The following is a 20,943-nucleotide window of genomic DNA, read 5'->3' on the forward strand; positions in this document are numbered from 1 at the left end:
GTATGTAACCTGAAGTGTATGTAACCCAAGGTACCACTGTATTCTATGACTGTAGGAGAGCTATGGGTGATGGGTACTGACTGGTGATTCTATGGTGGCAGCACACGTGGCCCCTATTAAGCATGAGCTCTGTGTATGCATTCCTGGGTTCTGATGCAGATTCTCTCCCATATTCAGCCAACTTTTGCATCCTCAGCATTTCATCCAAAGGGTGGACGCAGGTGAAGCCTGTTCTGCTGTTTCACCAGCCTACTGTATTAGCTTTCTTTTGGTAGTGCAGTACCAGAATAATCAGGCAGAGGGCTTCATAACATAAGAGAAGCTAAATATTTGTTATTCCGTCTTCAGAAGTGTTGCACACTTAAGGGGCTGATCAAGACAATGTCTGCACAGTGCATTAAGGGTTGCAATATCTCATGATCCACTATCCAAATGCAAAACCTTCAACTTAAGCCCAGCAGCTGCTAAGTAGTGGGTGACAACTTCCTCGCAAAATCTGTCTGTTCCCTACAGACCCACTTTCTACAGTTCCCCCCCCCCCCGAGATTTTTATTGAAGTAAATCAAAGTCAAACACAATAAAAATGAGAGAGATACGAAAGGGTATCAGGTAGATCATAGAGTTGGAAGGGACCATGAGGATCATCTAGTCCAACCCCCTGCAATGCAGGAATCTTTTGCCCAAGACCATTAGGAAAGCCAAATTTCATGTTGTACCGTGGAGAGGGAGTCCTGTGTATCTGTATTGTACTGTATTTAAGATAAAGTCCCACCCAACATCGTAAGAGTTTTTCAGAGTCCTCTGAGCCTTTGGCAACACATAATTTATGAGGTACACCCCCCCCCCCAAATGCTAAACGCTGCATCCTCATTTTATATGAAAGTCTTGTAAGGTTGTCTTTCCATTTGGCAGCAGTGAAAGTTTTAGTAGCTACCAGCATCCATGTCAAAAGTTTCTGAAAGCTAAAACCTTTCAGCTGATTGGCCTATAGATACAGTAAACAGAGCTGCAGTGAGTTGGAATATTTCTAATGATATAGCTGAGCTCTTGCCAAAGGACCGAGCGATTCCCATTCACTTTGGTATTGCCTTCGTATTTCATAATTTGACCCAGAGAATGCAGTGTTCTTTGCTGTGAAAACGTCAAGCCCATTACAGAATGGCCTATCCGTTACCTTCCCACGGCAGCGGTACCTAACAGCTAGGTTGGTGGGAGCTGGGATGTTTCCATCCCAGTTCCATTGCGCCAGAAGTGGTTCAGTCATGATGACCATGTGACCTGGAAAGCTGTCCATGGACAAATGCTGGCTCCCCCAGCCTGAAAGCGAGATGCGCACCACAAACCCACATTTGCCTTTGACTAGACTTAACCATCCAGGGGTCCTTTACCTGTTTTTACGTACTATCCATTGTGGAAGCCACCATTGGTCTTTGTGTTCTGAATTCAAGTTGTGGTATTGGGAGTCTCAAGGCTATTTACATGCTCCCAAATGCTCAGGTGTAGGAGAAGAGGTCAGATTGCACCTCTTCAGGTCTACCAGTTGCTTGAACCCTAATACAGATAATTGTTTTTTCTCTCTTTTTTTAGGGTTCCCTGAACAGCGCCTGGTTTGCTTTTTGTTCAGAGGCTTTGTCTGGGTTTCCCAAGAGCAGTCATGTAGCGGAATGCCTGTGGACTCTTACAAACGTGATCAGAGAAATTTTAAAAGATGAAGGATTGTGCAAAGGAGGTATTGTTTGAACCAGGTTTACTTTGTAAATAACCTGTAGGGGAAGAAGGCAGCATATACTAGAATAGTTTGTGTGCCTGAAAATATTTACTGTGAGCTTTTCTGTCTAGAGCAAAAATCAATATTTAGAAGTTTAAGATTTTACAAAGCTGCTTTAATTTAGTAGATGAGCTAAACTGTCTTAGAGATGGCCCTGAAACACTGCTTGATGCTGTCATTATAGGTGGGCTACAGAAGATTCTTACTTCTCTTGACAAAGTGCTTGAAGACTTTTACAACTGCATCCCATCTTCTTATTCTGAGATTGCCCAAGTATCTGCAAAAGCCACAAATGACTTGAGCAGCTTTCTGGACCTCCTTGAACTACTTGTGGCCTCCAGAACTCAGGCACCACTGAACCTTGTCTGTCAAAGGATGTTGCTTTTGAACGTTTCATGCGTGTTGGGTCTTGTCACTTCACCCGTTCATGATTTAATCAAGAAGAAAGCTATCGTGCTGCTTAAGAAATGCATTCTTCACAAGGCTGGCGAAGACCTAATCAAGGGAAAGGTGCCTTCTCTCTCCCACCCCGACCTGCATTTTGAGAAGGACAGATTAGTGTTTGCTGGTGTCATTCTGCAGTTTGTAGCTACTGGGTGGCTGAATCGTTTTACCCTTAACGAAAAGGCGAGCCACTATGGAGGCAATCAGGTGAAGCCAGAAGTGGGTATCTGTTGCAGTCCTGCTCAAGTGACCCTAAGAGCCCTAAGCTTGGTTTTGCTTAAAGCTTTAGAGGTTAAGATAACAGATTCTGCATCTGAAGCTGAAGCCCGAGGTAAGTTTTCAAAGTGGCTTACACCCTTCCCAGCCATTAGTTTTGTGGGAGAGGGGTACCTTTAGAAAAGATTGAAGGGTCATAGGCCGATCTCCCTGGCTTCAGAAGATGGCAGACTCTCCTTCATTAGAGGCTTTTAAACAGAGGTTGGATGGCCATCTGTTAGGAATTCTTCAGCTGTGATTCCTGCTTTGAACAAGATGACCCGGGGTGGGGTCCCAACTCTACAAAAATTCTGTGATTTCCACATCCAAACGGTTACCATTTTCCATGTGCCTCTTCTCTAGATCAACAGTTCACGGGAATGGGCAATTCTACTTCGTATTGCCAATTTTACTTCTATAATTGGTGCAGGCTCACAGTTTTGGCAGCACGCCACATAAGGCCTGGCAGTGTTGCAGTCTTGAACAAAAGAATCCCTTCTACCCTTCCAGCGAAACACTTCCATCTCTCCCTTCTGTTTGCGAGTTGCAAGAGCTGCTGGAAGTAACAATTTAGACTTGAGTTTGGCAACGTTACACCCAAGGACACAAAGTGCTTCTGAGCCTCCTTCCCAACTCATCCTTGGTCCTGAGGGGGTGAGTGGTTACCTTCTCTGTTGAAAAGTATGTGCTTACTCTTAAACTTATGCCAACTGGAAGTACATATGGAAGAAGAACAAGGAAAGATTGATTTATTACTTGAAATGAAAGTGACAGCACATATGGGTGCTGCTTTCAGACAGCAGTGTTGCAATATAAGTGGGCAGGAAATCGTACCTGTACATACACACCTTGATCTAGAGAGGAAAAAGAATACTTATCAGAAAGCTTAAAGGGAGAGTGAGCATGACATTTGCCAAGGACCCATGCTAAGAGCAAAGTGAGAAAGGGCAGAAGAAGGGTATACATGCCCTGAAGTGAAGCATAGCATCCTTCTGGTTCTTCTGAGTATAGAAAAAAGCCCGATCTGGAGTTTGTGAACTAGCCAGGCATTAAAAATCAGGGGTTTATGTCCTATTTTGAGCCAATGTACTCTTATAGCAAGGGGGAGGTGGCTTTTGAATGAGCAATTTTCAATACAGTTTATTATTTTGTTTCATTGTTTATTTCCTACAACTTCCTGTCCCCCCCCCATTTTTATTTATTTGGTCAGTTGGTAATTGAAAGGACATAATCCTAGTGAGAAATTTCTGTTTGTTGAATTCTAAGTTTAGATTCTATTGTCTGTGCAGGGCCCCCATAGGGGGTGTTAATTATGTTTGGTAGTAGCAAAGATTACTGTGCTGATCCTTATATTAAAAGACAAGGAGTTTACCAATGCATTCCAGGATGCGTTTCGGATAAGAAGTAGCACCAGGATGGGGTTAGCAATGGGGTCTGTTTTTATATCAAGTTATGCCGACTATACTGCTGCCATTATCTACAGTAATAAACCATAGGAAAAGTTCATATTGGCACCCGCATCTACATTTCTTCCTGTATGGGTTAGAGGATAACCAGAAGGAGTGGAGCCCCCAGCACTTGCTCAGAAAACCAAAGTGGATCTAAAAAGTTTAATTATTCCTGTAAGACAAGACATTGCCTGAAGGCCTATCAAGGCACCAGATAGTTGCTTGGATACATGCTCTCCCAGCACTTTGTTTAAGCTGCAAGCTTTAATCAGTAGATTAAGACTGTTGGATGGTGCCTTGCATGTCTTCTTCAGGCAACTCCTACAGCCAAGCTAGTGCCAAATGTACTGCTCTGCTTTCCTTTGGACCACATCAGCGAGGCTAAGAGGGGGGTCTTGTTGTCTGGGCAGCCCAGGACCTTCGTACACGCTGCCCAGGCTTCCACGAGGGGGGGGGGTCACTTCGGTACTGCTAACTCAGTGGTTTGACGACACCCCAGAGGCACCCTCCATTGTTTCTCGAGACAGACGAATACCAACAGCAAAGCAGATAAAGCTTTAGTTATGTAAATAAGGACCATTTTAATTGGTGAGGACTAAGCAAAGGCCACTCTTTTCCCCCAAAGGTTGTTGTTTTTTAATTCTGATGTGCGTATTGCTGTAATAGGAAGTTAAAAAGAAGATGCTAAAGGTGGTTTTTAACAAGTTGTTATAGGTTTTATATATCAAGTAGTGAGATTATGAAAAGAACTTTGTGTTGAAAATGCATACAAATCCTAGAATGGTGAATTGCTTTTGTGTGTGTATCAGCACCCGTTCTTTGTTACTCTGCTAGCCAACCAAAATGGCTTTTCAGATTTTGAGATTACTTCCATCATGGCTTTGGGGGTGTATGTGGCCAAGTAGTTCCAAATGGGGGTGGGAGTATGAGCTGATGTTGAAAGTGTTGTAAATAAAAATATGCCCTTTTCCCTTATGGGGTATCCAAGAGCCCATATAGAGTCCTTGCATAGGTTCCCTATTGGTAGGAGAAAATAACAGAGGCCAACCAGAGAATATTGAGAAGCAAAGCAGCTAGTAAGCTTGATCTTTATTGATCTGTTGCAACAGGGTACTCACCTCACACGCAGGAGAGGAAGAGGACCCAGAACAATGCTGTGCAAGGGTTTATAAAGACTTTTGAAATTCCCATTCTGTAGATCAAGACCACCCCCAGAAACATTATGCATACATCACAGAAGGGGTGTAACCTAAGACCACCCCTCAGATACATCCCACCTACATCACAGAAATTTAAATGTTGTTTTTCTCTTGTCACAGTTTATCTTCTGTCGCTTTGTTTATTTCCTGTCTGGCAGGTTACTTGATTGGATTTCTTGGGGAGCCTGGGCAGTCTTGTAATGATAAGGCTCACACCCTTATTCAAACACAGATTAGGACAGGATTTGTGAAGGAAGAGACAATGGGGAAGTTTTGACCATGCAGAGAAACAAAAGACAACTCTAGAGAATTCAAATTTTCCATGCAGTATAATTTGGTATGTTGCTTCTCTCTAATTAGAAAGTTCCACCCACAGATGTCTTGATTAAGAAATTGGAATCAATTAATTATTTAAAGGAGAAGCTAATGATATGTATGTATAGAACCAGTTTTGCACATTTCAGAAGACCTAGGCCTCAGTGTTCCTGTTTGTTGTCTGTGGCAGACAATCTGCTGTGTCAGGTCCTTATTTTACCCTTCTGAACAAAGCATCAAGTTTCACTTTCCTAGAAGCTAGAAACTAGCCTAGGTTGTGGAACTCCTCGCCTGCTTGTTAGTATTAACCAAGTACCAAACGTACTTGGCTTCAAATATCTGCTCAAGACCCTTCAGTTTTGCCCAGGCCTTTTCTAAAGTGTAGCTCAGTCCACCCATTTCGGTCTATCACCATCCCAAATGTGAAGCCTTTTATGCTGTTTTATGGATGTGTTGCATTCACTGGTTAGATACTTGTTTATAGGGCTAGATACTTGTTTATAGGGCTGTGAGATAAACATCGACTCTTTTCGGGCTCAGTCCTGATTTGTCTCAAGCTACCTTTTAATCCAGGGGCGCAGGTGGCGCTGTAGGTTAAACCACAGAGCCGAGGACTTGCTGATCAGAAGGTCGGCGCTTCGAATCCCCGCGATGGGGTGAGCTCCCGTTGCTCTGTCCCTGCTCCTGCCAACCTAGCAGTTCGAAAGCACGTCCAAGTGCAAGTAGATAAATAGGTACCACTCCGGTGGGAAGGTAAACAGCATTTCCGTGCGCTGCTCTGGTTTGCCAGAAGCGGCTTAGTCATGCTGACCACATGACCCGGAAGCTGTACACCGGCTCCCTCAGCCAGTAAAGCGAGATGAGCGCCGCAACCCCAGAGTCGGTCATGACTGGACCTAATGGCCAGGAGTCCCTTTACCTTTACCTTACCTTTTAGTCCATCTGGTTGTAAATGCTCAACAGCTGCCCCTGGAATAGTGGTAAATATCTCTAATGAAAGGCAAATAGTTCAAAAGGGGATGCTACCGTTGCACACAATAACCCCTTTCTTCCACTTACAATTTATTTGTTTCCTGCCTGCTTATACCTCCATCGAGCCTAAAAGGCCCAATTTGTCACTGGAGTGGGATGCACAGAGAGAGCAAGAACTATGGTGGTGCATGGATGCATTTCTGGCAATTTTGTCTGCTTTCGCCAGCCAGCTTTGGCAAGATTGCCTGGGTTCAAAAAGCTGTTTTATCATTTAGCCAGGCTTAGGATAATGCAGAATGAACTTAAATTAATGTTACGCCAGATTTGTTCCACAGGCTGCCAGTTGCCTACCATCACAAGGTATTTGGAGGTAATATGCAAATTCACACTCTTTCTTGAAACTTTCCCTCTGTATTCCTTCTGAAACCTTTTAGTAGAGCAGTTAGTGATAAGTAGCCAGTCTAGAGCATGTGCAAAAGGCACACTTGGGAACACTCAAAAGTGAATGTTTGGTTTGATTAAAGGGAGCTTGGCTCACAAGGATCCTTTCTTCTCCTCATTTTTGCTTTTAGTTCATCTGGAGAGTATTATGCACCCACTGCTGGCATTCTTAAAGAGCCATGTGTGGTCATCTCACGCATGTGAACATCCTTGCGCATGGCTCTCTATGCTGTTCATAGAACAAGACGACGACATGTTGGAAGCTGCGAAAACTTTATTAACAGTTCATTTAAAGTTTGAAAGGTTAGTGTCCATTTTCACTTTTCTAAAGTCATAAACCTTTTATTTATTCATTTATTTTTTAAAAAAATTGGGCATCACAAATAATAAAATGATTTCATCTATATTTCAGGTAACAGTTCAGCCTGAAGCTAACTTCAGGGAGTAGGAGTAAGAGGTAGAAATGGGTTTAAGAAGGACGCCATGTAAAAATGAATGTATTACCAAGAAAGTTATTTTTGTTTCAATCAATCTTGGTGGTTGGCAAGACAGAAAGTTTCAATGTACGGCAAAAAGATATTTCTAAATATATCTGGCAAGGGAAAAAACTGAAAAGATAAAATATTGATAAATGTGAAAGAGAGAGAAGGTTTTCTCCTGCCATATATGAGATTATATTATGAAGCATCTTGTCTATGCTGGTTGAATGAATGGTTGACATTGGAAAAATCTGCATATTTTAGACTTAGAAGGTCATGATGTTTTTGGTTGGCACACTTATTTGTGGTATGAAAAGGTGAAATTACATAAAGGATTTACAAACCATATAATTAGGAGAAATTTGTATATATGGGATAAATATAAAAATCTATTGGAGGAAAAAACACCACTTTGGCTTTCACCATTGGAAGCCATAGGAGTAAAGAAAAAGATTATGACAGAAGGGTGGGCAACATATAGAAATTTATTAAGAGAGGATGGAGGAGAATTTAAATTAAATGAATTTAAGGATTTATCAGGAATGTTAACAACATGGATACAATGTCATTTGAATGAAGTATTTAAGAAATATATTGTCAGGTACTGGTGTGGTTGCTCGAGAGCAAACAGGCAAGACTCCAACATGTCTTTTCCAGGCTTTATTATCTGTACAAACTATTTACAGTGCGGAGCATCGCAAGTCCATGTCTGCTCAGTCGCTAGCAGAATCTGGGAGTGGGCGGTCCTTATACCTTCCCCAGCATAACAGTTGTGTGACCCTCATCCTTCTCCTCCCCTCTCTGTGCGCAAACCTACTGCGTAAAGTGGGCGTTGGCAAAGGGGGACTTGCCTCCCCTCCGCTTTGCTCAGGCTTAGTGTTGAGGCTCTCCCTAGCATCTTCTGATCCCTGCGCCCCTTCCCCAGTGGAGGCGGGGCTTCCCTCCTTGCCCAAGGAAGAACTGCTTCGCAAGATCTTCAGAGGCTCCCTGTAACACAACTGCCCTTCCACCTCTCACCTCTGAGCTGATGGCAGTTCCCTGACAGATATGAAACGATTTGGAGAACAATTATCACAATTGGAAAGACACCTGTTGGAACGTAATGCTAAAGTGCTGTCTAAAATGTATAAGATATTATTGGAATGGGAGACAAAGGATGAGCAAGTAAAATCATCAATGATACATTGGGTAATATATTTTTGTTATAATACAGATATGGAAGCATGGGAACAATTGTGGAATACGGGCATAAAATTTACAATACGTTATGCTTTAAGAGAAAATTATATGGAAATGTTATATAGATGGTATCTAACACCTAATAGATTGGAGAAAATGTTTAAATCAAAATCGAATTAAGTGGTGGAAATTCAAAGAGAAAGAAGGTGTTTTTTTATCATATATGGTGGTTTGTAGTAAAGTAAAAGCTTACGGGGAAATGATATATAATGAGTTAAAAAAAGATGTTTAAGATAACATTTGTAAAAAAACGAACAACCCAGAAGCTTTTATCTTGGGAATTAGAGGTGCAGAACTATCCAAACAATATAGAAATTTATTGTTGCTTCAAGAATTACAGTTTCACAACACCAAATCAAGGAGTATCATGTCCTTTGGGCTTGTGGGGGTGGCTGAGTTGTTTTTTTTTTTTTAAAGAAACAGCAACAGGTGTCTCTGCTGCAGAATTGCAATTGTTGCATTATATATTGGATTTCTGGTTTTATATTTTGATGTGCTGTATTCTAATGAAATAATCATATAGTGTTTTAGTAAGCAGGAACCTTTGTTTTGAAAGCTGGGTTATAAGTATAATGAATAAATGCAGACTGTAGCATTGATTAATTTAAGCCTTTTGATCAGGTAAAAAAATATTTAATCAGTCTTTAATGCAGCTGCTTACAAAGCCATGTGTGGTGGGCACCATCTTTAAAAAGCCATTTCCCTTTCTCTAGCATATGAGGGAATACCGTTTATAAGATGTGTGCCCACTCTAATGCATACATGTATCACCTTAAAGAACCCTCACCTTTAGGCAAATATAATAACCTAGCACTTCCATAGTTAGATAACAGCACAATCCTATGTATGTCTACTGAGAACTAACCCCCACTGACTCCAGTGGCTTACTCCCAGGTAAGTGAGTAGAGGATTGCACCCTTGTAATTGGGTGACAACTGTACTTTCAGAAAATGCTATGTTTTAGTACCTGACTTTTGAGAGTTTCAAGTTGGAAAACCTTCTCTAGGTATTTCATCACATTCATATCTACTATGCATGTTGTTTTCCCATACTGATTTGCTTAGTATTCATTGTAATAAATCATTCTAATAAGTTCAGCATTTTTTTGTTTATTTTAAACCATAAGAATTGCTTTGCTGGATAAGGCAAAGGATTCACCTAGGCAAGCATTTTTACTCAAACAGCACACAGTATGATATCTTTGGGAAGCTCACAACATGGTGTAATGCACTGTCCTCATGAGTCCATATCACTGACCACAAACCAGGATGCATCATCATCATAATAAAAAAAAATTATTCATACCCTGCCCATCTGGCTGGGTTTCCCCAGCCACTCTGGACGGCTCCCAACAGAACACTAAAAACAGAATAAAACTTCAAACATTAAAAACTTCCCTAAACAGGACTGCCTTCAGATGTCTTCTAAAAGTCAGATAGTTGTTTTTTTCCTTCACATCTGATGGGAGGGCATTCCACAGGGCGGGTGCCACTGTCGAGAAAGCCCTCTGCCTGGTTCCCTGTAACCTCACTTCTCGCAGCATATATTGGTTTCATAGCCTGCTTTGTAGTAGGAGATTAAGCCACAGTTTCCTGGTTTAGATATAATTGGAAACTATGGTTTGACAAGCCCTGGAAATGTTGAGGGAAGATGATGTGCATGGGCAGCATACATTACATCAAACTATGCCGTATTAGACCAAGCTCATTATGTTTGGACCAGGCTATGGTAAATAACAGAACTTTGCTAAAATGTTCACTGATTCAAAAGCAATGAATTGCTTACTCTACAACTGTTAACTTTCTAGGTTCTGGCACAAAGCTGGTCTTTCCTTATATCGTTCTGATGATGGAACCTGGGCTGCTTTTACACATCAGAATGGCTGCAATCCCCATTGTATCTTCTTATTTCTGCTGAAAAGTATTTCATTTGATGCCACAGTTCTACTTGATTTCTTGATTTCATCTGAAACCTGCTTCTTGGAATATTTTGTAAGATACTTAAAGCTTCTTGTACAAGACTGGGACCATTTTGTCAAGATTTCTAAATACTTCAAGACCACCTCTAATGGAGAGCTCAGTTTTTCTATGGTGAACTTACCCTGCCGAGAAAAAAGTGCCTACCGGCTAGACTCAAATCTGCAGGATGCTTCGTATGACCCCCCATCCGGTACTGAGATCCTTTCAACCTCTTTCCCAAATTTTTCTGCACTGTGGCATACTGACAGTCAAGCTGTAAAACCCAGCAAGTCTAACCTTTTGCAAGAGTCTGATAATACATCTTTGGTGGGAGCCCTTCAAAGGCTGGTGGATTATGAAAGCTCAGAAGATTCGGAGGTGGAATGGATAGAAGAGGAGAGTTTGGCAGACATGAGGCAGACACCTTTAGATCGAGCTTGGGCAGAAGTCACTGGCCTTATGAATTTGGATGGCCAGACAGAACGATGTGTGTTGCCTCAGGAGACTTTGGATACTTCCTCACCTTTTCACTCCACAATTTTGCTAAATAAACTTGGATCAGAAGAAGGGCTGCTTCAAAAATCAGTGAAGTGTTTTCAACAAGTGCAAGAGTCGGTTTCTAGACTACACAGAAGGAACCTCTTTCCGTACAATCCAAGTGCACTCCTGAAGCTCTTGACTTCTGTTGACACTATTAGTAGCGAGAACAGATCTGCTTCAAAGAAGTTCAAAGTCTAAGGATATGCAGTGCCCATCCCCCGTCTTCTCCCACTTAATAGTTTTCAAATGAGTTTTTCCAGAAGCTTAAAGTTTACCAGAACCTATGGTCAGAGGCACGTTCTTTGGGATTTGTCTATGGGTCATTAAAAGCTGGTCCAACTGGATGAGAAACACGGACTCTTTATAATGACTAATCCATTGATGTGTTTAAGTGTGGAAGTGTTTGACTGGAGGATATGGTCTTGCCTGTGGGTATGTATAATTCAGCCACTGGGGGTGACTTTTTAAAAAGAAAATAAAACCCTGAATTTTATTTTTGGTCTCCTTGATATTCCATCCCAATGGAAAGGCATAACCTTACTCAACAGGAATAGCTGTCACTTTTAAGAGATTGTAGGGCAGCTGTGTGCTCCATCTCTGGACAGGCATGTACAGTGTCTAAAATAATTAAACAGAATCAAAGTTACCATAATAGTTTTATCCAGTACTGCTGTTCTGCTTATGCAACAGACTTCCTCCTGCACATTGGAACTTCTCCTTCACCTCGCCCCTTGCTGCACCCTCAAAATCTGCTCCAAAAGGTTGAGGGACCAGCCTGACAAAAATTTGGAGGTGCACAAGGAACTCCTGTTGCTCAGTATTTGATGCAACTCAAGAGTTTCAGTCTTTTAAGAAGGTTATGAAATGAAAGGCATGGGCAAAGGAGATAAAAGTACACTTACTTGTGACTGCTGCAGAAAATCTGGATCCTGGGAGTATTCTGCCTCTAATAGTCTTTTATAACTTGTTACCCCACTTCAAACTGAACACAGTCCACTTACCATATATGATGGCTTAGCAGGGAATCAACGAGCCTTCTCTTTTTTACCATGCAGGCAGCAAAAGCAAGCACCTGAAACATCACAGCACTTCTCTGGGGACTGTGTTCTGCTTGGTGGGTAACCACAGGTCTGCAAATGTTGTTCTTCATTTACCTGCTGCATCTGATATATAAGAACAACTCGCTTGATACGTATCAGGCCTGCAAAAATTGTGATTCTCAAAGCCAAATGTTGTTCATCCGTCATGATGTTGACATAGGTCCTCGTTCAAATGTTATACATGCATGCAAAATGCCCAGAGTCGTGCAGTCCATAGGGACATGTCCGTTACACACCAATTTCAGGAGGAAATGCCAAAAAAACATAGGGTTCAGCTGCAGGTTTGAAACTTACTGAATTTCTTACAAAACATTGGGCAACTTAGTATGTACAGAGGTAAATCTCTGCAAAGATTCCACAGGAAAAGCATGGACCAACAGGTTTACTTGGAGCAAGGAAGAGAGAGAAACAGGTAAGAGGCAAGGAGAATTACTGGGAGGGGAGCAGCACTGGGGTGCAGTAGGCTGCAGTGAAGCCCTAAATGTAATGGGGTGAACTCTGAATGTAGTTGGGAAGCAGAACTCACTTTTTCAACTGTCACCTGGGAGCAGTGTTGTATTAGATTGTCCCAGTGGGAGATACAGGAAGCAGAACTTACTTCATCAGCTCTGCTGTAACAGACCAGCTCCCTTGGGCACCTCCTACCCCTGAACTGGGCCAGCTGGTCTTTGAGAACAACTGTTTAAGAACTGGCTTGAATTTGATTCTCTCTTCCCCACTTCTCCCCTCTCTGACCCTTTCCCCTTAGGTTGTAAGCCTGTAGGCAGGGATTGCCTTGTTCTAAATGACTGTATGTAAGCCACCCTGGGAGCATTTTTGTTTGAGGAGAAGGTACAGATTCTGCGAACAAATAATAGTAATAATAAATTATGCCAGTTGAGAAAAAAGAGAGAGAAATGGAAAGTTTTAAATGACCTGCTTCAAAGAGAAAATCACACATCTCAAACTGCAAAATAGTGTGGTTTGGAAAGAATGTATTTCCCATACCAGAAATGTTTCTTCCTGGAAAGGAGATATAAGGAGGGCAAGGAGTTATCTACATAATAAATTGTGCCATTATTTCTCATTTGAAAGCATTTTGTCACTGCACAATGTATTTTTGTAATGTGTCTGGAGGAAAAATAGCAGGAGATAACATTTCTTTGTGATAACATCTTTGATTATTTTCAGCCACTCTGCATTGGCACGTTGTGGAGACTTAAGCACCATGCTTTGCTTAGGTACAAATTGGGAAATCTTTTTGCATGTCAGTGATGTAAGCAGGGAGTGTATGGGAAGCTACTGCACACGAATATCTCGTTTTTCAGGTGAAATTGATACTGAATGCAATTTCCAGTTTTAAGCATGGCAATAGGATTTTTCCATTGTAATAGCTGAGAATTGCCTCTGGCATTGCCTCCCATTGTTATCTGGCCCAGTGGGTTGGAGTGGCATCCTTGAAAACAGTTCCCCACCCTTTCTCCAGAATAATGTTGATGAATGACCAGAGTCACTTCAACATAGTGTCTCTCCCACCCCGTGTCAGCACCGTGAGGCTTCCCAGAAGGATGTTGAAAGCTGCCAAGGAAGAGAAAGAACTTACTTAGGTATGCTACAACAGCGGCAAGAGTCTTGATTGCACAAGGATGGAAGAATGAAGAAACCACGACAAAAGAACAGTGGCAAGAGAAATTGATGAACTATGTAGAACTGGCGAAATTGACATAGAAATTACGAGACAAGGACAACTGTGACTTCAAAGAAGGATGGGAACCCGTCACAATTTTTTTAAAAAAGACAACAAAATGAATTGGACTCCTTGGCAGGTTTTGAATAAACAAATTTTTTGAGGGATAACATAGAAGATAGATACTGTATTTTTCACCCCATAGGACACACTTTCCCCCCTCCAAAAATGAAGGGGAAATGTGTGTGCGTCCTATGGGGCGAATGCAGGCTTTCGGCAGCAGCTTGCTGCCCGAAGCATGCGGAGCCCTCTGGAGGGTGTCCCGTGCTTCGGGCAGGTGTGCGCAAGGCTTGGGGCGGCAGCCGCGGCTGGGGGGGGAATAATTTTTTTTTATTCATTCCCCCCCCCCCCAAAAAAATGAGGTGCGTCCTATGGGCCGGTATGCCCTATAGGACGAAAAATACGGTAATATAAGGATGTATACAGTTTTATCATATGCAGAAGTTAACATTGAATGAGAAATCAGAGAGGAGTTGAGGAAAGTCACAGGGGGGAGGGAGGGGGAAAATGGGGGGAGATAATGAAGATGATTTGTTTTGATAATTTGCTATGTTGAAATTGTGTTTCTGTGTATCTATATCTATATATCTATATCTCCAAGGGAATCAGCAAGGCCACAGTGTTCCCTAACTGCCAGGGCTCGCTTGACTATTTCCATGACAGTTACAGTCACCTTCCTGTCCAGGAGAGTCCAATGGCCAGCCTGTTGCACAATGCCATCCCAGAGTCTGAGAATACTTCATTACTAGGACAACATGCCAAGAAGCAATTCTGGTGACTCACCACCACACTGGGCAGAGTCATCGGTTTCTTATTCTAGCGTGGGCAGCTTCTGTCCCTGACATAAAGGACGGCTAGGAAGTCATTTGGATTCATTAGCCTCTGGCGGAAGACCATTCTAATAGGTCCCTCGCCCCTATGCCATTTAGAAGCCATTGAAAGTCAAAACTTAGCCAAACAAGAGGATGGATTAACAGCAGAATTTACATTACAGGGATGGGGAACCTGTGGCCATGCAGGTGTTGATGGACTACAACTACCATCATCCCTGACAATTGGCCATGTTGGTTGGGGATGATTTGATCTTGAGTCCCAACAGCATATGGAGGGCCACAGGTTCCCCCTTCTATGCTCTCTTCTGTCTCTGGCACCCAGCATCAAGTATGTGGACTCAGAGTTGGCTGTCCAACAGGGTTCCCAGTAACGGAGGTAGGATCCCAAGAGACCACAGCAATTGTCCAACCAGAATTGTGGCGCTGCCAGTGAGATACAGGGTGGCATCTCTGGGATCCCAATGCTTGCAATATCTTGGGTAGACTTCCCACAAGAATAATTAGAGTATATAGTTTATGTCATTTATACAGTGGTACATCGGGTTACATACGCTTCAGGTTACACTAACCCAGAAATAGTACCTCGGGTTAAGAACTTTGCTTCAGGATGAGAACAGAAATCGTGCTCTGGCGGTGCGGCAGCAGCAGGAGGCCCCATTAGCTAAAGTGGTGCTTCAGGCTAAGAACTGTTTCAGGTTAAGAACGGACCTCTGGAACGAATTAAGTACTTAACCTGAGGTACAACTGTACACCTTTGGTCCTAAGTGCCTGTGGAATAATTTATCAGGCAAACCTTGTCTCCTGGCTTAAGTTCTTAGTAACATTTCTTAGTAACATGCACTTAGTAACATTTCTCAAATAATGGGCCTGGGGAAGAGCAGTAGGACAACTGCCAGTGTGGTGTAGTGGTTAAGAGCGGTGGACTCGTAATCTGGAGAACCAGGTTCGAGTCTCCGCTCCTCCACCTGCAGCTGCTGGGTGACCTTGGGCCAGTCACACTTCTGTGAAGTCTCTCAGCCTCACTCACCTCACAGAATGTTTGTTGTAGAGGAGGAAGGGAAAGGAGAATGTTAGCCGCTTTGAGACTCCTTCGGGTAGTGATAAAGCGGGATATCAAATCCAAACTCCTCCTCCTCCTCTTCTCTTCTTTAGGGCCTCAGCACAGCAGACTTCACCATAATCTTTTATTTGTACCAGTGCAAGCGCCAGCTACTTCCTGCATGCTGAGTAAAAGCGGGGGGGGGGGGAGAAGAGAAGAGGTCTCCCTCCTCTGAGAGGAAAGGACCAGAGGAGGTTTTGAAAGAAATCAGAAAGAGTGATAAAATATTATTTTTCAATAACGATAATTAAGCAGAATAGAGAGGAAGGGATGAGGAACATAGGAAGCCACCTTATACAGAGGCAGCCTGTTGGTTCATCTAGCTCAGGACAGTTTGCACTGACTGGCAACCTCTCTGCAAGGTTTATGGCAGGGGATCTCTCCCACTCCTACCTGCAGATGTTGGGGATTCACCTAGGGTCCTTTTGCATTCGAAACGTGCTTTGCCACCGAAGCACGGCCTTTCTCCACTGGCAGAGGTGTGTGTGTGTGAATAAAGTACAAGTGTGAAAGGATGGGACACGGGTGGCGCTGTGGGTTAAACCATGGAGCCTAGGGCTTGCCGATCAGAAGGTCGGCGGTTCGAATCCCCGCAACAGGGTGAGCTCCGGTTCTTGGACCCTGCTCCTGCCAACCTAGCAGTTCGAAAGCACGTCAAAGTGCAAGTAGATAAATAGGTACCGCTCCGCCGGGAAGGTAAACAGCGTTTCCGTGCGCTGCTCTGGTTCGCCAGAAGCGGCTTAGTCATGCTGGTCACATGACCCGGAAGCTGTACGCCGGTTCCCTCAGCCAGTAAAGCGAGATGAGCGCCGCAACCCCAGAGTTGGCCACGACTAGACCTAATGGTCAGGGGTCCCTTTACCTTTACCAAAGTGTGAAAGGAGAAGCAGGGAAGAAATTTTACAATATGAGACATGTGCACTGCCACAGTGCACCTGCATATGGTGGCCAGGACAGAAGGTGGTGGTGTGGCCAAGTAGATCATCCTGCCAGCCTGAAGTTGTTGCAACATTTGGACATGGTTTGGGCGCAACAATGGCTCGGAACGAAATGGATCCTGAGCTGGCTCCACTTCACTCCTGGATAGGCCTGCTTGGGGGCTTTCCATTGTCTGCCAGCAGCAGGGATCATACAGACAGCACACCTGCCTGCACATTCACTAGGCAGAAGGGACAGCAAAGTGCCAGTGGAGTAATGCTAATACAGTGGTACCTCGGGTTAAGTACTTAATTCGTTCCGGAGGTCCGTACTTAACCTGAAACTGTTCTTAACCTGAAGCACCACTTTAGCTAATGGGGCCTCCTGCTGCTGCCACGCTGCCAGAGCACGATTTCTGTTCTCATCCTGAAGCAAAGTTCTTAACCTGAAGCACTATTTCTGGGTTAGCGGAGTCTGCAACCTGAAGCGTATGTAACCTGAGGTACCACTGTACCTGCTTTTCCCCCTGCCCCCATCCCCCGGGTGGCAGTAGGTTAAGCCTAGCAGGACTAGGTGGAGGGACTGCCCAGTCCAGCCCCGAGCGCAGCACAAAGAGGGAGCTGAATTGCTCAGAATAATTCAAGATTCTGGCAGAGATTGTCCTTATGAGATAGGGACTCTGGGAAAAGCAGATAAAATGGATATAAAACACGTAAATGTGCTGGAAGCAATGGAGTTCCAATAACAAGCAATATTATTCTACAGTGTTAGCCTTTAACTAAGGGTACCTTCCCATACATACCGGTACTTACCTGGGGCGTAAATCCCATTAAGTTTAGTATGGCATACATTTGAGTAAGATATTCATATGCTTACACCGCATGGTCTTTGATAATGGTTATGACTCAATGCTGAGAGATTAAAGTATAAATTGTAAATCTAATCTGCATTAGATCTAAATTTTTAAACTTTTTTTAAAAAAAGGCGCTACACTTTTTACTAAAACCAACCAAAACCCTCATTTAAATAAATGAAATGAAATAAATTTTTTATTTATTTATTTATTTAAATAAATGAAATGAATTTATTTATTTAAATAAATGAAAGGAATACAATTTAAATATATATTATTTTTTTAAAAAATGGATTCTTATCTTTTCTAATGACATGTCTATGTAAGAGTCAATTAAAAGGAAAATATTAAAGGTGGCTTTTGCTGTTAAGAATCAGCAGCTCACTTCATAACTGTTTCAAAACAATATTTACATTGCAGTTTTGGTCACAGTTGCAGACTGTCTTCTTGCTTTTAAGCAGCATTTCTACTGAATTAACTTTCTTACTTGCTGAACATTACTTTGTTTTATGTAACTAAATAAATGCAAATCTATTACTGTCTCTCCTACATTTTGGGGGAGGGCACTGCTTTTTCTTTGAAGTGCAAACATAGGTAACAAATTGGACTTGGACCTGAGAAATTGTGCCTTGTTTCTAATGGACTAATTGCACCATTGCTTAATTACCCCACAATTAAATGTCCTCTTCTGCAATAGCAGTACTGGTTTGATTGTTCCATTCAGGGCTGAGTTTACAATTTGACATATAGATATTGTAGTCTCCAAAAATATGGTGTTATCTTTCATGCATGGAAAGCTTAGATTTCCTCCATTCATGTAAATTTCATATGCTTGCTTGGCCAGATGAGCATAATAGTCATGAAAAGATCTACCGTATCCCAAGTGGGTGTTAATGTTGTTGATCTTGTTACACGGGAAAATGTAGCCTCTCACCTAAAGCATGAAGCAACCTGCTGTTCCCTTCCCCAATCCAGTTGGGAAATATCCCTAGCAAGCCCCACAAACAGGGACATTCTATTCTGTGACTAACAGAGCACTTAGTCACAAATCTCCTGTGGGAAAGAGCTGGAGGTGATTTGTTCAGCTGATTGTGTTGCCTCCTCCCATTTAAATTAAAAAGAAATGTTGCGCTTATTACAAAATGCTGTCTTGCGTCAAACCAGTGGAAACCTTTGAGGAATCCACTGACCATGTACAGAAACTTGTGTTGAGATTTCCTAAAATAAGCAGCAAGGAAATGGAGAAGACCTTACCCAAACTGAACCTGTTGAATACACAAAGCTGTAAATCATAGGACAAACCTTGGTTGCAGTTCATGTTTTGCCTGGAGAGAGCTAAACCTCGAGCCCAGGTCTCCAAGTGTCCTGGTTTTCCAAGGACAGTCCCAAAATTACAGAAGCTGCGCTTAGTTAGTCTCTAAGGTGCTACTGGACAATTTTTTATTTTTATATATATATTTCGACTGCATCAGACCAACACGGCTACCTACCTAAATCTAGAAGCTGTGCTGGTTTTGCTTTTTCCTCCCCTCCTTGTTTCAGTTAAAAGTGGTGGAGAGATCAGACACCCCCCTGTCCTTTTAGGAAACAGGAGACTTCTGTCTGTCTGTCTGTCTGTCTCTCTCTCTCTCTCTCTCTCTCTGTGTGTGTGTGTGTGTGTTTGTGTGTGTATGGGCGAAAACAAAGTCCTGTTTAAACTGAAAGTAAAATACCTGCACCAAATGAAATAAGTGGTGAAACTGGCGTACAAAGCCCTTCCTAGAATTTTGAAACCAATCCACTTAAAATTATTTAATTGCAATTCATCAGCAGCCAGCCATTTCTTTCAGGAAATGCACAGAGTGTTTATTCCTTTATTGTAAGGGTAGCCTTATACCGTGAGCCATGGCTACTCAGAAGTAAGCCCCACTGTATTCAATGGAGCTTACTCCCTAGTAACTGGGTAGAGACTCTTCAGCCTTACACTGCAATCCTAAGCAATTTTTCTCAGAACTAAGTCCTACTGAGTGCAATGGGATTTACTCTCTGGTATGTTCCTGATCATTCTCGTTGTTGTTGTTGTCATTACCTGCCTTTTTCCCTGACAGGGATTCAAGTCAGCTTACAGCTAAATTGTATTTCATTCCATTCATCTGTTGAAGGTGTTGTACATGATGCCTTCCCTTGCACATTGTTTCTTTACCACAATCCTGTGAGGTAGTTTAGGCAGAGAAGTTGCAATTGGCTCAAGGCGACAGATGTACAGTATATGCACATATATGAAATATATGTGTCCAGCAGATCAAACTCAGGAGAAGCTTCCTGATGCAGAATAGAATGTCCCTATTTTCATCTGATAAATATTGGAGGGAGTCAGCCAAAACACAGCTTAGCCAAAACACAGCTTAGTTCGCAGGATTACAACAGCAGGACAACTGACAAGAGAAGCAAAACAACCACAGCCTCCTCTTTGGGAGCCTACATAGTTGTCTGTTTAATGCCATGGTTTGGCTTAGTGTTACGTGCAAACCGGACTATGTTGTGATTCATCCTTGGCTTTGTTTACTGCATGTCTGTCCTGCACGTGAACTCACAATATTAATAGTAGTAGTAGTAGTAGTAATAATAATACAGTGGTACCTCGGGTTATATACACTTCGGGTTACAGACTCTGCTAACCTTTGGTTAAGAACTTTGCCCCAGGATGAGAACAGAAATAGCACACCAATTTCGCGGCAGCAGCAGGAGGCCCCATTAGCTAAAGGGTTACCTCAGGTTAAGAACGATTTCAGGTTAAGAACAGACCTCCAGAATGAATTAAGTTCGTAACCAGAGGCACCATTGTAAATATATAATAATTTATTACTTATACCCCGCCCATCTGGCCAGGCCTCCGCAGCCACTCTGGGCGGCTTCCAACAGATATTAAAAAGGCGATGAAACATCCAACATTTAAAACTTCCCTAAACAGGCTGCCTTTAGATGTCTTCTAAAAGTCAGGCAGTTGTTTATTTTCTTGACATGTGGGCATTCCAGAGGGCACCGCTACTGAGAAGGCCCTCTGCCTGGTTCCCTGTAATCTCACTTCTCGCATTGAGGGAACCACCAGAAGGCCCTCAGAGCTGGACCTCAGAAAGCTGAATTGCTTACCAATATAATTACATGGATAATTCTCATCTAGGAACTAGTCTACTTTAGTTGCTCTTGATAGCCTTCTCCCAAAATTTGTTTAAATCTCTTATGAAGCCAAGATAGCTTTGGGAGTGAGTTCCACAGTTTAACCATGCATGGCTGAAGTACTTTTGTAAAAAATCTGTCCCAAATCTTCCAAATTCAGCTTTATTTGATGCCCAAGAGTTCTGGTGCCATAAGAGAAT

The 20,943-nt window shown here is 42.6% G+C and overlaps 1 protein-coding gene across 4 annotated transcripts in view; it reads left to right on the forward strand.

Annotated features, from left to right (window-relative positions):
* The window catches only part of LOC310831881 (ceramide synthase 3-like), an 80,141-nt gene that overhangs the window by 5,013 nt on the left and 54,185 nt on the right, over positions 1-20,943 (forward strand). For 2 of the 4 annotated variants that reach the window (XM_083713130.1, XM_083713129.1), the window contains exons 4-7: positions 1,588-1,729; positions 1,953-2,543; positions 6,974-7,145; positions 10,368-11,551. In XM_083713130.1, the coding sequence (XP_083569256.1) occupies positions 1,588-1,729; positions 1,953-2,543; positions 6,974-7,145; positions 10,368-11,256 (1,794 nt within the window). In that variant the 3' untranslated portion in view covers positions 11,257-11,551. Of the gene's footprint in view, positions 1-1,587; positions 1,730-1,952; positions 2,544-6,973; positions 7,146-10,367; positions 11,552-20,943 lie in introns of those variants that run through there. The other 2 variants (XM_083713127.1, XM_083713128.1) reach the window with 1 other exon arrangement.

Source organism: Podarcis gaigeae (genome assembly GCF_964106915.1).
Source record: "Podarcis gaigeae genome assembly, chromosome: 14".
Taxonomy (NCBI): domain Eukaryota; kingdom Metazoa; phylum Chordata; class Lepidosauria; order Squamata; family Lacertidae; genus Podarcis; species Podarcis gaigeae.